This window comes from Equus przewalskii, chromosome 3 (assembly GCF_037783145.1).
Source record: "Equus przewalskii isolate Varuska chromosome 3, EquPr2, whole genome shotgun sequence".
NCBI classification, from domain to species: Eukaryota; Metazoa; Chordata; class Mammalia; order Perissodactyla; family Equidae; genus Equus; species Equus przewalskii.
The window spans coordinates 41,136,314-41,153,029 of record NC_091833.1 but is presented as its reverse complement, the minus strand read 5'-3'; the positions used below and the strand labels follow the sequence as shown (position 1 = coordinate 41,153,029).

The window sequence follows — 16,716 nt, the reverse complement described above, 5'->3', positions numbered from 1 at the left end:
TCAAGACCTATTACTATAAATGACATTAGTGATGAAAACGGAATTAGACCTATGTCATATAGGTCATGATAAAATCTTAAGAATTAGTGATGATTTTCTTCAGAAAATACATTCCTAAAATTTGAAATACTGATAATATCTGATACCACTGGCCCTTGCATTATTCTCTGCAAATCCAAATGTTCTTCCTAAATCAAATTACCTCATTACAGTCAATTACAGTTTGTATTACTGCATTTTAAACTGCTGCTTCCTCATTATCTAGAGAATGACTAGACTTTAGATACAGTAGAGGGCTTGAAGTTTCTCAAGCCCAGCTTCCCACTCTCTGCAGAAATCTATTCCAAAGCATTGCTGGCAGTTAAATCACCCAGCTCACGCTTAGATGACTCCAACAAGAAGGAGCCTCCCAACTGCTGAGACAACTTCTTCCACTGAAAGGCAAGCTACAATTTTCTTAGAGTTCCCTAGAATTTTCACACATTTTCGCTAAGACAATTTGATTAGCTTCATTCATATTTGAAGGTTAGGATTAAAGCTATGTCTTCTTTAAGAATTACATCTACCTAAGAGTATACATACATTTATAAAACAGTTATTTCTCTTTGAAGTAACCATAAAATTTAATAAGAAAAATATATTTATTATTTTATTGGTACAGATGAAATGTCAAAAATTTTAAAAGATATAGTACTTTAAATTACTACAAATTTATATGCAATTATAAACTCATATGATGTGTAACACTTTTAGATTCCATGAGAATTTGCCACTGTGTACCTTCCTAGTTTGTTAACATAATACAAACTGTGCATGTTGAGTGCTTTGTAATCTTACTTTCTGTGTTTAAGAAACTTGTATTAAGAGCTGCTCTTCTCCCAGGAGATATCTGCACTCCCATGTTTAGACTTTAGATACGGTAAAGTCCAAACAAAATATTTATGAACAAAGTTTATGAACAAAATAAAGATAATCATTTATTTTGTTCATAAATCTGCAACTTGTGCATGACTCAGAGAGAGAGGCCCATCTCAGCTCTACAGGGTGTCAGCTGGGGCAGCTGGACTGGAAGCTGGAGGTTCTACTTCTACTTCCACTCAGTTACACAGCTGGCTGTTGGCTGGGCGCTCCACTAGGACCAAAGACTAGGGCCTTCCCGTCTCTTCATGGGCCTCTCCCTGGTTGTCCGGCTTTTGCACAGCACGGTGACTAAGTTCAAGAATGGGCATTGTGAGAGGACCATCTTGAAGTGCATGAAATTTTTATGATTTAGCTTCAGAAGTCACATAGCAGCACTTTTGCAGTACTCTATTTGTCAAGCAGTACCAAAAGTCCACCAGGGAACCGGAAATAAACTCCAATACTCGATGAGAGCAGTGTCAACACTGCATTCTGTGAAGAACATATATAGGATGGGACATATTGTGGCAAATAACTTTGAAAAACACAATCTGCCACAGTCCACTCTCTGGCCACAACATTTCACATTTCTCTCACATGCAAAATACAAGCAACCCCTCTGAAGACTCTCAAATTTCATCCCATTATGGCACTAACTCAAAGTCCAGGGTCTTGTCATCTAATTCCAATTCAGATGTGGATGAGACTCCTATGTTGTGGTTCTTCTGGTACAGCTCTTCGAATACTGTTCCTCTTGATCTAAAGACCTTGAACCAAGGAAACAAATTATCTGCCACACACATATTCTACAGACTAACGGTAGAACAGGCATAGGATAAATGCTATAAACACATCTTTTCGAAAGGGAGAAAAACAGGAGAAACATAGCAGTCACAGGATCATAGCATTTCAAATCCAGCTAGGCACATGTTGTCAGTTCATAGATTCGGTAGGGTTCAGTCCTACTTCGAGGAGTTGTCAATATGTTTCATGACTCCACTCTGTGGGTTCTTGGTTCTGTCCTCTAAGTCATCCCTCCTTTTCCATAAAAAGTAGCCCATGTTTGCAACTAGGTAGTTTTATTCAGCCAACTTCCTACCTATAGAAATTTGAAAGTCCAAAGGCCTCTTTTTATTTTATATACTGTGTCTATCCCTCTTAGTTCAAGTTGATATAATTATTTAAAAATTGGTGTGGGCTTTTTGTTTTATCAATTTATAATTAACTCCATTATACGATGCCACACCCACAAGATGTCTGAGATAAGCTCTTCTCTATATATTATCTCTCTATAAAATCTATACATTTTCAGTTATTCTTTACATCTTATCTTCCATCTCAATAAATGAACCAAGTCCATTGTCTGCTTTAAGGCTACCACTCTACCTTAGGCTTTGATTCTATCACCCTTATGTTCTAAAATATTATGCATCAGTTCTTCCCCTCCCCCCACCTTGCATATTCAATCTCTCCTTCCCAAATAAAGCTTTCCCTATATTCTTCAAAGATTCTTTAGTATGCAAAAAGTGAATAACTCAGAAAATTAGTAACCTGTACTGGATAGGATAATTTTACCCATAATATATACTTATTAATAAATATAATCATTTTCAAATTATGTATAAATAAGGAGAATTTACTTATAATATATAAAAAGTGTCCAAAGAAGCAAAATAACTTGAGATGGAAAACTAATGAAGTTAGCTCATTTCCAATAATAAAATTTCCATAATTTTTAATAAAGATATAGAATCAACAAATCCCCAAAACTGATCTGATCAGCTTTTGCCTATACTCAGAATTATCTTGCATTTTAACAGCCTAGAAGCATTTCTGAAAGCTATGGAAAAACAACAAAAAAACTACATATTTATTGCAATAGGTTAACAGCTCTCAGCAAGAGGAATGAACTGCATTTTGATAAACTCTGTAGTATTTCTGAAGTATAAGATTACGAGCCACTGAGAAAATAGAATAATTAGTTTTCACACTACACTGATTTTTATATGAAAGGTATTGCTTATGTTTATTGAAAAAGGAACAAAACTACCTCCATGGGATATGTTCAATTAACTTCTAAGATAAATTGTATTTGCTTCCTAAAATAATTTCCTGTGGGGATGTGACACAGAAATCACAGTATTATTTTCATGAGAAATGATGTATACTTTCTATATAAAACAAGTCTTGGTACCTGTTACGTACGTTCAGCCTACAAATGTTGTCTTATATGCTATGTATTGCTGAGTCTATCATTCATTTAAATATTTGATTTTAATAAAAATTGTGCTTTAAAGCTCAATTGTCTCTATTTAAAAACCTTAGAATAATTTTTCCTTACTATAAAGCAGTGTATGCTCATATAGAGAAAACAATTAAAAAATTGAAAAGCAAAACAAAATCTTTAACAAGGCTAAGGTTGTTACTCACATATTACTGTCTCAGTGAGGCCTTCTCTGATAATATTATTTGAAGCTGATGCACAAAACACTCCGAACTCCCAATCCTCCTTTTCACTATTATTTTTCTCCACAGCATTTTAACTACCTGGTATTCATTCTTTGTTTTCTTTTTTCTCTTCCTTTCTTTCTTCCTTTCCTTCTCTCCTTCCTTCTTTCTTTCTTTCCTTCTTTTGTTCTCTTTTTCTCTCTTTCTTTCATCTATCACTCTATTGACCTATTTCTTCATTCATTTATTCAATGTCTCTTACACCTGAAATTAAGCTCTATGGAACAATAATGTTCATATTTTGTTCACTGCTGTATCACCAGTCCCTGGAACAGTGCTTAATACATTAAAGGCTCTTGGTGCATATTCGTTAAATGATTGATCAAACGAATCCTATCTTGTTACCAGGTTTAAAAAATATATACCATTTTAACATTTTTCATAGGACTCTATTCAGGTGATGTATTAGAATTAACTAAACTCCATTTTTCTTTCATTTAGGACATTTAAACCTTTTTGTTATTAGTGTTCTTTGAAAAATATGCTTCATGCTTAAATTTGGAGTATATCATCGTTTCTTTAGGGTAATCCCAGAAGTAGAATTTTAGGACTAAATGGCATGTATAGTTGAAACATTCTGCCAGTCTACCCTTGAGAATCACTGATATCAATTTATACTTCTACCACACCATATAATCCCCAATTTTCCACACTCTCAATATTTTCATTCATTTTCTTTTTAAATTTGCTGAGCTTTTCCCTTCTCTAAATGTCCAAAAACAGGTCAATATGAGAGATAAAGTAATGTTTAAGTCCTTTTCCACTTCAGAATTTTACTGTACCTGAGCTAGACCAATCACAAAATCATTTACATATCCATGAATTAAAACTTGGGGCAATAAGAGTAGATTGCTTTACAATGAGATACACCTCATTTAATAAGTTCTTCATTAAATGATTCTAATTTGTTTTTATTGGTTACACAACATTTAACGGCATATAGTATACTGATTGCAAATATACTATTTCCCTCTTTAATTCAGACTAATGAAAATTAGTTTTATCCTTCTTAAATATATGCAGTCAAAGAAAAGATTTCATTTATGAATGAAACAAAGCCACTTCCATATTGTTAATAAAAGTTCTAAAACAATTTGAAATAAATACATGGCTATAAAATGTTTAGTGATTGAATGAATGTCCTATAAGTTTGAGTCCCACGAGAAAAATATTATTCATATCAACCAAACTCATAATTCATAATATATCATTTATCAACCTCAGTTATTAACAGTTTTACCTACAAATGTAAGATATCTAGTAATCAATTTTAATTTGCCAATTATTCTGTTTATAGGTAGAAAGATAACAATATACATGTTCTTTAAGTTTTATAAGGCAAAACAATCAATTCTTCATAGTAAAGTCATGACTCAATAACAAATATGCATATCACGCTCTATAAACTAATTCAAACAATCTTATAGTTATATTTATGTGTATATGTATATACACACATAATAACAAAAAATAATTTTATCTGGCTTATAAAGAATTTGACATACAACCCAGAAAAGTCCTTCCCATTGGTATTAAGGTATAAGAAAATTACCAATGTTTAAATGACAACAGGGTTAAAAAACCACTTTTTTATTATTTTATTTCTTAGAAGATGTAATATTAAAGGATATCATTCATAAGATAAACATTAACACAAAGCATATAACCAACAGAACTATCATCACTCTAACTTTTGATTATATAACGATGATTTTTTTTTAAAAATCAAAAGACTTAACATATCACTCATCGCCAGCAAAAGTCAGAAGGTATCGAGAATTGTAAATATAAAGGGGCTATTCTCATTTTAGAGAAAAAAGCCATATTAGTTGGTCTATATAAAAAAAGAATCAAGAATTCTTTGTCATATTGATCAATAAAAAACCTAAGTAAAAATTAACAAAAAAATGAAGAATCTATTTAAAGAGTTGATAGCATCACACCTAAATATCTCTTCCTTGATTAGATCAATGTAACAAAGCTCGGACAAATAGAAATTAATCTTCAATTACCAAAATGAAGCATGGATATTAATCAAATTGATACTGGTTGCCTATTAAACCTATGTTAGAGGCATATTTTAGACTGTATACCTTAAGATCGAAGATTAAATTTAAAAGAATGAACAATTATATCATTACAACAATATCTACACAGGTCAGAGGAAATAAAATTTTAAATATCATGGCATCAGATAACAGCTTCAGGAATCTATATTTTTTTCCTAATGTGTTGATTATAGAGGTGTGTGGGATTTCTGCTGTAATTTCTTTGAAGTAGTGACTACTTTAAGATGCAGGATGGAAAATTTGATGGATTATTGGTTTAATCAATATGATAAACTCTTAATTTAGGAAGCTAGCTACTCTGCAGTTGTAATAGTGACTTTGACAGTCACTATGTCTTTGACTTCCAAATAATAACTGTCTTCATAATGAAGATATTGCCCTTTCCCAAATTCTTTCAGAAGCTAGTGTTGGCTTGACATTAAGAAGAAACATGTTTCATATTATAATAAAATTTTGTACTTCTAAGAAGCTTCAGAGGTTCTGAAAATGACTTTGAAATATAGTCTTATTAATCTTTAGTATTCTCATGAGAGCTAAGTAGGTGGCAAATATTATCTCAATTTTGTAAAATAGAAACTAATGAAACAATTAGTGAATTTACTTACCCTAGGCTAATATTGAAGCAAAGAAAAGTCACAGTGCAATCCTGGCACTTAACTGAAATTCTTATTATTCATTCCATCTTCCTCTTTTTGCTTGAGGAAGATTGTCACTGAGCTAACATCTGTGCCAATCTTCCTCTATTTTTATGTGGGACACTGCCACAGCATGGCTTGACAAGCAGTGCTAGGTCCATGGCCAGGACCCAAACCTGCGAACCCCAGGTTGCTGAAGCAGAGCACTCAAATTTAACCACTATGCCACCAGACCGCATCTACAATAATTTTTATGGAGAGCAGAGAAAAGGCAGAGAGAAAAAAGTCTTCAGAAAATATGAAGATCAACATAATCCCCTTCAAGAGCCTCTGAAATGGCTATTTGTAATTTGAATGATTGTGTTGGTGATGGTGACAGTGATAGTAACAGAACTTCAAAGAATTAATTTCCCTGCACCACTTCTGAGTGACCACACACTGAGTGTGGTCAGAGAGACACTAAACGTGCTTGAATTGTACTTTATAACAAAACTAAAACCTGACGAAATCAACCATGGTAGAATAACTCAAAAAAAAGAAAATAAGAAAAGTTAAGTTTTGACTCAAAACAGACCTTTCAGTTGACAATATGCTTGATTCTTAAAAGACAATAAAAGACAAAGCAAGCCTCTGTGGATCTCAGGGTCTGCAGGTATTCTGATTTGCTTGACAGGTTGTATTCTCCTGCTTTGGTTTTTCATTAAAAACTGTTGAAAGAGTTTCTCCATTTTGTGTTCTTTTTTCCTCTTCATATTCTCATAAAGATTCATTACAACAGTTTGGTTATCTAGTGTCAACAAATTTGTAAATTACTGCTGAAAACCATTGTTTTCCTATTCTCTATCTGGTTTTCCTGTGTGAAATAACATACTTACCAATTTACCTTTATTACCAGAGAAAGTTGCTGCATCCATTTTTAGTCCAAGAACACTATCACCAGTAGGTGAACTAATCCCAATTTTAAAAGTCAAAATTATTTTTGGAATTTTAACCCCCCCCCAAATAAATGTTTATATTTTCATATAGCTTCTTTCTTGATACTTGAGAAAAATTACAATGATTCCATGAGACATGCATGATGTGTAACTTGTCCATGACTGATCTTCCAAACCAGGGTAGAGTGACTTTCTCCTCCAGCAGCTCTAGCATGTTAGAGTGTGAGGTTTTTCTCCAATGGAAGATGACTTCATCAGCTTTAGTAAAATTGGTAAGATTGTCTTTGGTAAAATTAAGAGTCATAAAACTCCAAACAAATCATCTTACCGTTGAAAAAAGTCTAACAACTTTCATGGAATAAGTGAGGAGTTTTTTTTGCCCTACACACTTAAAAGAGGCTTGGTAAATGTAAATGTATGTTTACAATCATCTATTTTAATACGCCAATCTTAGATTTTTTTTTCCCCATAGCCGTAAAAGGAGAGTCCATACTTACCTGGCCCATCAGTCATTGTGTCCAGGCCACGAGGAGTTGTGCTAAGAAAGGAGGCATGTTTTATTTTAGCCATGAAACTACGAGGTGGCATGTATTTATGTTGAATTTGGGACATCTCATAGGATTTTTGAACATCATAGCTGCCTGGTGCTGGAATTTCCTGAAAAAATTTCAAAGGATGAGCACAAACATATCTTACATAGAAAATACCCAAGAAAATATAGTATAAATGTTCACACTAAGCAATGGAATAAGTAGAAAAATATGAAAATTTTCTGTAATAAATCATTAAAAATAGAAATTTAAAAGAGTTTCCCTAAATCTATGCCCTCCTAATTACAGTGTAAATTCACTTGTCAAAATTTAAGGTAAAATAAACAGAATTATGAAATTTAGGTCCACATTCTGAAAAAATAATAGCCTTCATTATATAGATCCAACTCTCATTTTCAAATTTCATATAAGATTGAGAGAAACGATTGCTTTCATAAGCAGCAAAACTATTCCTGCTTTACTGTTCTATGTGAGCATACTGTATTCTACAAGTGAGTCCGCTCATTTCAATTTTTAATAGATTCCAATTAAGTTAAAAGGCTTCCCCTTTCATCATTTATGGCTCTTTATATGCTCCACAGTTACATTAACAATTTTAATCAACATAAACCACATGGATATTAATAACTACAATAATAATTCCAAACTAAATTAAACATAAAATATCACATATCTGTTGCACAATTAATGACATAAACCATTAGCTAATCATCTCAAGGAAAATTTTTTAAAATTTGTTTTCCTCAAATTATTTTAAAATATAACATATCGTATATAGCATATCTGTTTATGCGTATTATGTATAAAGACCAAACTTTTTAAGTTTTAATGATTTTCTTGTAGGCAGGAGACTATTGTGATTAAGGGTGTAGACTCTGGCACTAGACTTCTTGGGATCCAAATATCAACTCCTTACTTCCTGTGGGACCCTAGGCAAGCCGCTTAACCCCTGTCATCCTCAGTTTCCTCATCTGCAAGTGGGGAAAATGAGAGTATTTATGTCATATGTCAGGGCTGTTGTGAGGAGTAAATGAATTAAAACAAGTAAAATATTTAAATTGGTACCTGATTCTATAAAAGCGTTAGCTAATCTTACTATTCTACAAAAGCTAATTTCAATGCAAAAAACAAGACTGAACAATCAGGATTTGGGCTAATAGGGAAGTATTTTAATGTTTCAAATAAGTCAAACAAATCTGGATACTGAGAAAGCATACTTTTGAAGTCCATCTAGGAGCCGTACTTTATAAAACATACTTTCTCTTGTTTCTTATATTCCTATCATCACCCTCACGCATATGCCAACAACATTATCTTCCATTTGCAAAGGATTGCTAAATATGGTAAGAGTACAATCATGAGTAGGAGAGGAGATTCTTACACAAAACCCCATATTTCTGGTTTAAGTCCTGAGTCAAGCACTAAATGTCACAATGGATAAGTCAACTAAAAAACCTTAGCAGTTGTTTTCTTCTTGCCTGCATCGAGTATATTTTCTAAGGATAGGCCTAGGAGAAGCGATAATAGCAGTAATTCCAAAGATGACTTTTGGATCTTTTTGGACTGCTTCTGTGGTATGTGAAAGGAAAGTACAAGAGAGTGCTAAAGCACAGACATTGTGAGTGCACAATATACCCCGACTATTTAGAGAAGTTTTGCAAAGTTCTTCATGGTCCCTACTATACATTTTCATTTTCTTATGAGAAGCTATTACTGTTCCTGTTTCCTTAACACCCCGCTTGGTGTCACCATCTATTCTTTCTTCCAGTGCCTAGCCTAGATGTGACTGATGGATTTGGCTACTGCCACACAGGAAACTTTTATTTTTTTAAATGCCTTGAAGCAAAGGTAAGAAACTGCGTCAGTGATCAGTTTTCTTTGACAATAGTGTGTTCCCACCTAGGAAAGTTCATCAAACTAGTTATCCTAAATTTCGATAGATTCACTGGCTTCTCTACCAAGTGAAAATATACTACCCTTGTTCATGACCACCTCTTCTTACAGCATATTTATGCCTCTCTGAAAACTTATTCCCTGCTTGTATCCGTTATTGATATTTCTGAGCTCTTCCTACTCATCTTCAATTCTCATTTCATCTGACAAAGCAGTTAATATTTTAAGTAAATTTCCTAGGCTAATGATTAGTAAGACAAATCTGAAATCCCGTCTGGCAGCGCTAAACAATATCGGTATATAGTACATAAACCTGATTTCAGGAGAATAGAGTATGTATAGATAAGATCATCAAATCTCTGTTGATGATCATTTACACATCACAGAAAACAGGAAAGGCACACGATGAGTGGATATAATAGACATTTCTCATGTCCCCTCCCCTCCGTTTTTTTAAACCCAGTATTTGATCTTGTTCCTGTGTTTCGGGAATTCCACATGTTCTACAGCAGGATCTGAGTCCCAGCACAAAAGCTAAAAATGTCAATAATAATTGAAAATAATAATACATAATTGTACAATAATAATTCTAAACTAAAATCTTCCTGGTATATTTTTTAGCTAGGACATGAATCTAGGACATAGGCTTACATGCCAGCCTTTGAACTGGCAGCCAGTTATTCAAAGAAACACAGAGCATTAAAAAGTCCACTCTAGTGAGGGGACTGGCAGTGTAAGCAGCTATGTCCAGCTCCCAGAGGCAACAGGAGAAGAACAAACTGAAAGAGGCAACTAGAGACTGACGAAAAACGTCTTAAAATGTCTGATGAAATAAAAGCCATGCCTCAGTGCAAATTGAAGGTAAGTCTAAGGTTTCCTGACTTCATGTGGAAAACCAGAGCCCAACCTGAAAATGACATAAATAATCATAGAACTGAAATAATTGATGTATGCAAAATTCTTAGAATGGTATCTGATACATAGCAAGCACTGGCGTTTGCTTTCATTGCCATGATCATCATCATCAGTATTATTTCTGTTAGGTGTGGGACCACATGTAACCCTCAGTGATATCGTCCTGGTCTGAAGAGAGATGCCAACTGGATATTTAAAAAGAAAGTCCCTAGTATTTTAGGCCCCAAAAAACAACAAAAAAATCAAAAGTAATTAAGTTGTTGGGAATCACATGAAGACAGTGTCCCATGCATTAAAAAAGAAAAAAAGTCACTAGTTTCAACCAACTTCAAAGGAAAGCAGGTCACCTGTTTACGTTTTGGAAAAACCATTTCACATATTTTGTGATTTGATTCTATGCTATGCAAGTTGAAGTCCCTGCAAATCGCCCCATCTTCAGTACCCCTGCATTAACCACTTAGAACCCAAGGCTAGCTGACCCATAGCCACAGAGACCAGCTCTTGATTTCATCTAAATTCACAATTCTTCCCATCCTTGTTCCCTGTCATTTTAACATGTAAAATTGTATATACCCTCTGACCTGGGACTTGTTAAGTTGCATGTATGCTCTTCCAAAACTCTGATGACCAAACACCCACAGTTAAACACTTTGGCCCCAGCAAGGAATAGAGCATTCAGTCCCTGAGCTGTCTTCCAAGCTGCAACACACTGCAAATGAGGGCTGAACTTGAATTCTAGTCTCAGAATAAATTTTTCTTTACCAAGCTATGCTGGAAAATTTGGGGATGTCTTTATTTCAGATTCATTTTTTAACGATAGTTTCATTGGATATAGACTTCTTGGTTGACTTCTTTTCTGTCAGCATTTTGAATATGTCATCTCACTGATTCCTGGCCTCCACTGTTTCTGATGAGAAGTTCACAGTGAATCCTATCGATTCCACTGAATGCAATCAATTGTTTTTGCTGTCAAGGTGTTCTCTTTGTTTTTGGTTTTCAGCAGTTTGACTATGATGTGTGTAAGTCTGGGTTCTCTTTGTATTTATCCTACTTGCATTTCATTGAGGTTCCTACATTTGTATATTCATGTTTTTCATTAATACTTGGAAAATTTCGGCTACTATTTCTTCAAATGTCTTTCTCTGCCCCTTTCTTTCTCATCTGTCCTTTGGGACTCCATTACGTATACATTGTAATATGTGACACTGACCCAGAGGACTCTGAAACCGCTCATTTTGTTCAATCTTTTTCTCTTTGTTTTTCAGATTCAATGATTTCCATTAAGCTACCTTTTAGTTCACTGATACTGTCTTCTGTCATCTCAAATCTGCTGTTGAGTCCAGTTGGTGAATTTTTCATTACATTATTATCCTTTACAACTTCAGAATTCGTTTTGGGTTCTTTTGTTTGCTGGCTTGCTTATTTGTTTCTATTTTTCTATTGAGATTCTCTCTTGGTTAACTATCAGCATATTTCAATTTCATTATTTAAACATAAATCCCATTAATTCCTTGAAAATATTTATAATAGCTGTTTTGAAGTCTTCATCTGCTAAAGACAATGTCTAGTCTTAACCTGAGTAAGTTTCTCTTGATTGCTTTTTCCCCTGAGTTTACATATTTGTATATCTAATAAGTTTTCATTGAAAACTCGACATTTTTTCATAATATAGCAACTCTGGATTCTGTTTCTCCTTAGTGAAGGTTGTCCATTTCACTTAGGTTTTCAAATGTATTAAAAATTAATTGTATGTTCATTGCTTCTAGAATGTGGAGTGGTGTCCTTCTTTACCTTTTTGATACTTATTATGTACGTCATTTTTTCTTGATCAGTAACATCACTGGATGGTCAACTTTATTCTGTCTTTTAAGGATAGATCTAACAGATAAATAGAATAGAAGAGGTTTATCTTTACTTTTGAATTTGCATGTTTCTCCTGTAATTATATCCATATTAGCTTTGCATATAGGTGGAACTGTGCACACAAATTTAAAATTATCATATTATTCTGGTAAATCAAACTATTAATATTTTGAATAATGGTGACCGTTTATTTCTAAATTGCTTTCTGTCTTAACGTATTTTATTTGTAATTAAAATAGCTACTTCCACCAATGAGTAGGTTTTCGTAAACTATTGTTACCTTTCCAAAATGGTAAAATGTTAAAATAATATTTTTAAAGATATCAGAGATCTGTGGGAGCAAAGAGGTCTTTTTGTACTAAATTCTAAAAAGGGAAGAGCCCTTCCTATGTGAGTTGACACTGTAAGCTGCTTTCTTCCATATGGGCATTTCCCAAGTCAGGGGAAGAGCTAAAGACTAGGTTTGTTACAGGCAGACAGATTATGCTAAGGGAAAGAGAAACTAGTGGAACTTTTGAAGGTTGCATAGTCTAACATGAAAGACTGAAGACCAGGGGAACCCAAATCCATCATTGGCTCTTTGCTATGGAATATGTGCTGAGTTCTAGAGCAGATCCAAGAAGAGCAGTCTGGGCTGGAGAGACAGAGTAAAACCTGTAGTCCAGTGATGTTTAGGAACCAAAGTCACACTGGATCAAGGAACGGCAACAAACACAAACTTCTTCTTCAAGATATTTGGCGAATTTTCAACCTGATTGGGTAGGAAGTTAAAGGATAAAGCTGAAAACTTGTGCAGGGTAGAACTTGCAAGGAGGAAGAAAAACAAATCCTCAGCCTCTCAGTCAAAAACCCAGAAGGGTAACGTGAAAGAGGGTGCAGAGCCAAAAAGACAGAGTGGAATCTCAGTCCTGTCATGCTTAGCAGACAAGCTCTCACTAGAATGAGCCCACAGCAATATCCAACAGATCTAACAGCAGTAGCTATGTAACAGAAATTCATACTCTAGTGTTAAAATTCTAGGCAATTAAACCAGAACTACTCCTTTCAAGTAATGAAATAAATGTTCTTCCATTTCTGTTTCTAGTGATACATATATGTATAAATAAACTACTAGGTAGCACAATACAATAAAAAAATCACTCACTAACTATGATTTGGGCTAAAATGAGCTTTAAGTTTTTGAGCAACTTGTTCTAGCTGTTATTTCACAGCTAGGTATATTCTAGTCTAAAATTTTATTTTAAAAGCCAAATATATAATTATTAAGAAGTCATTGGAACTTCTTTTATAATGAAGCTTTTCATATCAGTGAAGTGACTTGAGAAGTCCTTAATGAAACTTTCAATCAAAGCTTTGAATTAAAGTCTTTAATCAAACATAAATGCTGAAAAATGCATAGGCCATAAATGTAGTGAAGCTTGTCTGAATATGCAGAAAACTTTGATTAAAGCAATTTACCAACATGCTTATCCAAGTTGCTTAATTTTGGCTTTACAGAGAAGAAAGGCATTTCAGATGATAATCAAATTATCTTTGTTTTGCCTATTGCAAATTAGAGTTACAAACATTCACCCCTGCCATTTTTCAGCTTTCCTAATATTCATCATTCTAAACACATGCCTCTTTAAATACATTACTTAGAAAAGAATAAGTGCTATTTTAGAAAGAGAAATATTTTAATATAGATATGAAATTATAATGTTAATAGTAAGTGATAGGCAAAAATAGAAAATATTGATTTCATTTTCTGTATTCTCCTGGCACACTAGAAAAGACCCTTTATCCTCATGCTGTTTTATGAGAGGAACTAGAATTGTCACTATACCATGACACTTCAAGGCTCAGTAAAGAAGAACAGAAAGTGCTAGTTCATGAAATCATGTAAGCAATAAAACCACTGATTTCACCAACATAGCATTATGCAATTCACACTTGAATCGCAAATTTCCAGCTGTTTGCTGACATTTCCGCTTCATTATTCTCAGGTAGCCTTAAAATAAAACTCACATCTTCCCTTCCCCAACTGCCCAACCAACTATCCTTTCTCACCTGCCTACAAGAATCCTTATTTAACCAGGACTGAAAATAGAAAGCTGGCCTGCACTTTTCTTCACCTTTATCTACCATATCTAAAAATCATCAAAGTTAAATCCACTGTAACTTCTCTCACTTTATCCCTTTCTTTCCTTTACTACCAGAAAGATCCCGGTAGAAGTTTTAAAACGCTGCTTGACAACTGTACTGACTGCGCCTTTAATCTTTAGGTCTTCCAGTCTCAAACCTTCTGCCTCCCAGTAGCAAATAAGCTATTGTAATAAAACGTAACAGAAATCTGCTGGAAACGTTCATTGGCTCCTGAGTGCCAACGGGGAAAAAAAATCAAAAAATTCTCCTTGGCATTCAAAGCCTTTTTAAATTTGAAGGCAAATTTACAGTTGTAAAACCCAGTTCAAGTAGAACCCCTTCCATGAAGCATTCTTGATCACCTTACGAGAAGTGATATCCTTCACTTTTCAATTCTTCTATTACTTATTGTTTATATAAACATAAAAACATATAAATAGCACATTAAAGAAATATATCATATTTATTTGAATGTTTCTTTCTTTCTTTGTCAACACAAGAGCAGAAAGAGGATAAAGCCATCTGATGAGAAGGAAGGCACTGTTTCTTCAGATAAGATTATGCGGAATATTTACCTCATATTTGCAGATTAATTTTTTACCCTACATATTTCCAGATTAATTTTTCTTTTATTCTCTCAAATTAAAGAAGACTGACAATAAGAATCCAGAAGCATAGAGGCTCCACAATAACGCTGGGCACCTAGGCCCTTTCATGCTTTCTGCTGTACCACACTTAGCCTGCGACCCTCATCCTTATGTTCTCAAGACAGTGACCAACCTCCTGATGTAGCATTCTCATTTCAAAAATGAAGGGAAAGGACAAAAGGCAAAAAATTATGTTTAACAGCTGAAACAGACTTCACTGAGGAACTTTCCTGGAAGCCCAATCCAGTAACTTTCTTTCCTCGCATTAGTTAAAACCACCCTGCAGCTATAAGGAAACTTGAAAAAAGGAGTTGTTTTATCTGAACATGTTATTCTTCTAAACAAAATTGGGTTCTGATGGTAAGAAATGAAAAGAGAATAAATATGGGATAGGCAACTGGTAATTTCAGTCAAAGTAGCTCTCCGACTTTGAGGGCACTAGAACTGTAAAAATTAACTTGCTTCTAGACTGCTTTCCAGGGTATTAGACGATCTCTATTCAAAAACTATTTCGGCCCATGGCTTACTGGCTTTGTTCTCTAATTCCTGCTCATCCTTTGGGTCTCAGATCTTCCCTTAATGCAGCTCTGTCAGATCTCCTGTGATACACTTCCAGAACACACAGCTCTGAACTGTGCCGCAGTTGTTACACTTGCAGGTAAACGAGTTTTCAATGACTTGTTTAATATCACTCATTTACGTAGGTATGTAAGCTTCTAGAAGGTTCAGAAAGCATTTGTCTTGTTCATCATTGTATCATCAGTGATGGCAAGTGCCTTGCACACAGTAAGGGATCAATGAATATTTTTTAACCAATGAGTGGATATATGAGCTAATGAATGAATGAATGAATGAATCTATCAGTATCTTTCTACCTCAAAGCCTTCGCTACCATGTTTGGCCCTATCGCTGAGTTTCCCCATAACAGTAGGGCTGACATTGTGCCTTGAAAGCATTTTCAAACCCCACAGTGCTTAAATTTGCCTCACATAGAAGCAGTTCTACATTAAATATATGTTGTGTAAAGACTGTTCAAGCACTGCTTTCCCTAAGGATTTTCCTATTTCTAATAAAGACGGATGTAATTTATAATCTCAGCGATGATGTGAAAGTATGGATACATCTATTCAAACTGATTAAGGACTAACTTTCACAAAATCATTACAGTGTGTCTCCAGGTAGTTAAATTTGATTAATATTTTATGTGAGATGCATTTCTTTCTCTGTGCTATCAAAAAAGTAGACTTTTACTTTTGATGCTTGAACTTTTCAGGACCACCTTTGACACTGACTTTATAGAAAATATGTATATCTCAGCAGATTAAAATAAAACACATGAACAGAAATGGCCGATATAACCTTTCTCTTCTTGTAAATGCTAATACTTCTGAGACAGAAAAAAGCATAGATTATTGCCAGTTATAATAGCTCTAATTGACGTGATATCATTTCTTCAGAGTTTTATCAACTCAATACAAATCCCAAAGTTAATTCTTTTGTAAGTTGAATGCGAAAAGGAGGAAAGTTAATAAGCGGTTCTTAAAAAAAGAATATAATTGCTCCCAGAGCCAGTTGGACAGATTTGGATACAGCACTAAAATCATCTTGATAAACTTAGAAAACTTAGAAGAGGTAAATTTTGAGTGTGACTTTTGAGGGATGTGTGAATTTGAATA

General features: G+C 34.1%; 1 protein-coding gene across 3 annotated transcripts in view; it reads right to left on the bottom strand.

Annotated features, from left to right (window-relative positions):
- STPG2 (sperm tail PG-rich repeat containing 2) overlaps nucleotides 1-16,716 on the bottom strand; it is a 519,252-nt gene that overhangs the window by 297,485 nt on the left and 205,051 nt on the right. For 2 of the 3 annotated variants that reach the window (XM_070614235.1, XM_070614236.1), the window contains one exon: nucleotides 7,545-7,704. In XM_070614235.1, the coding sequence (XP_070470336.1) occupies nucleotides 7,545-7,704 (160 nt within the window). Of the gene's footprint in view, nucleotides 1-622; nucleotides 1,668-7,544; nucleotides 7,705-16,716 lie in introns of those variants that run through there. The other variant, XM_070614237.1, reaches the window with a different exon arrangement.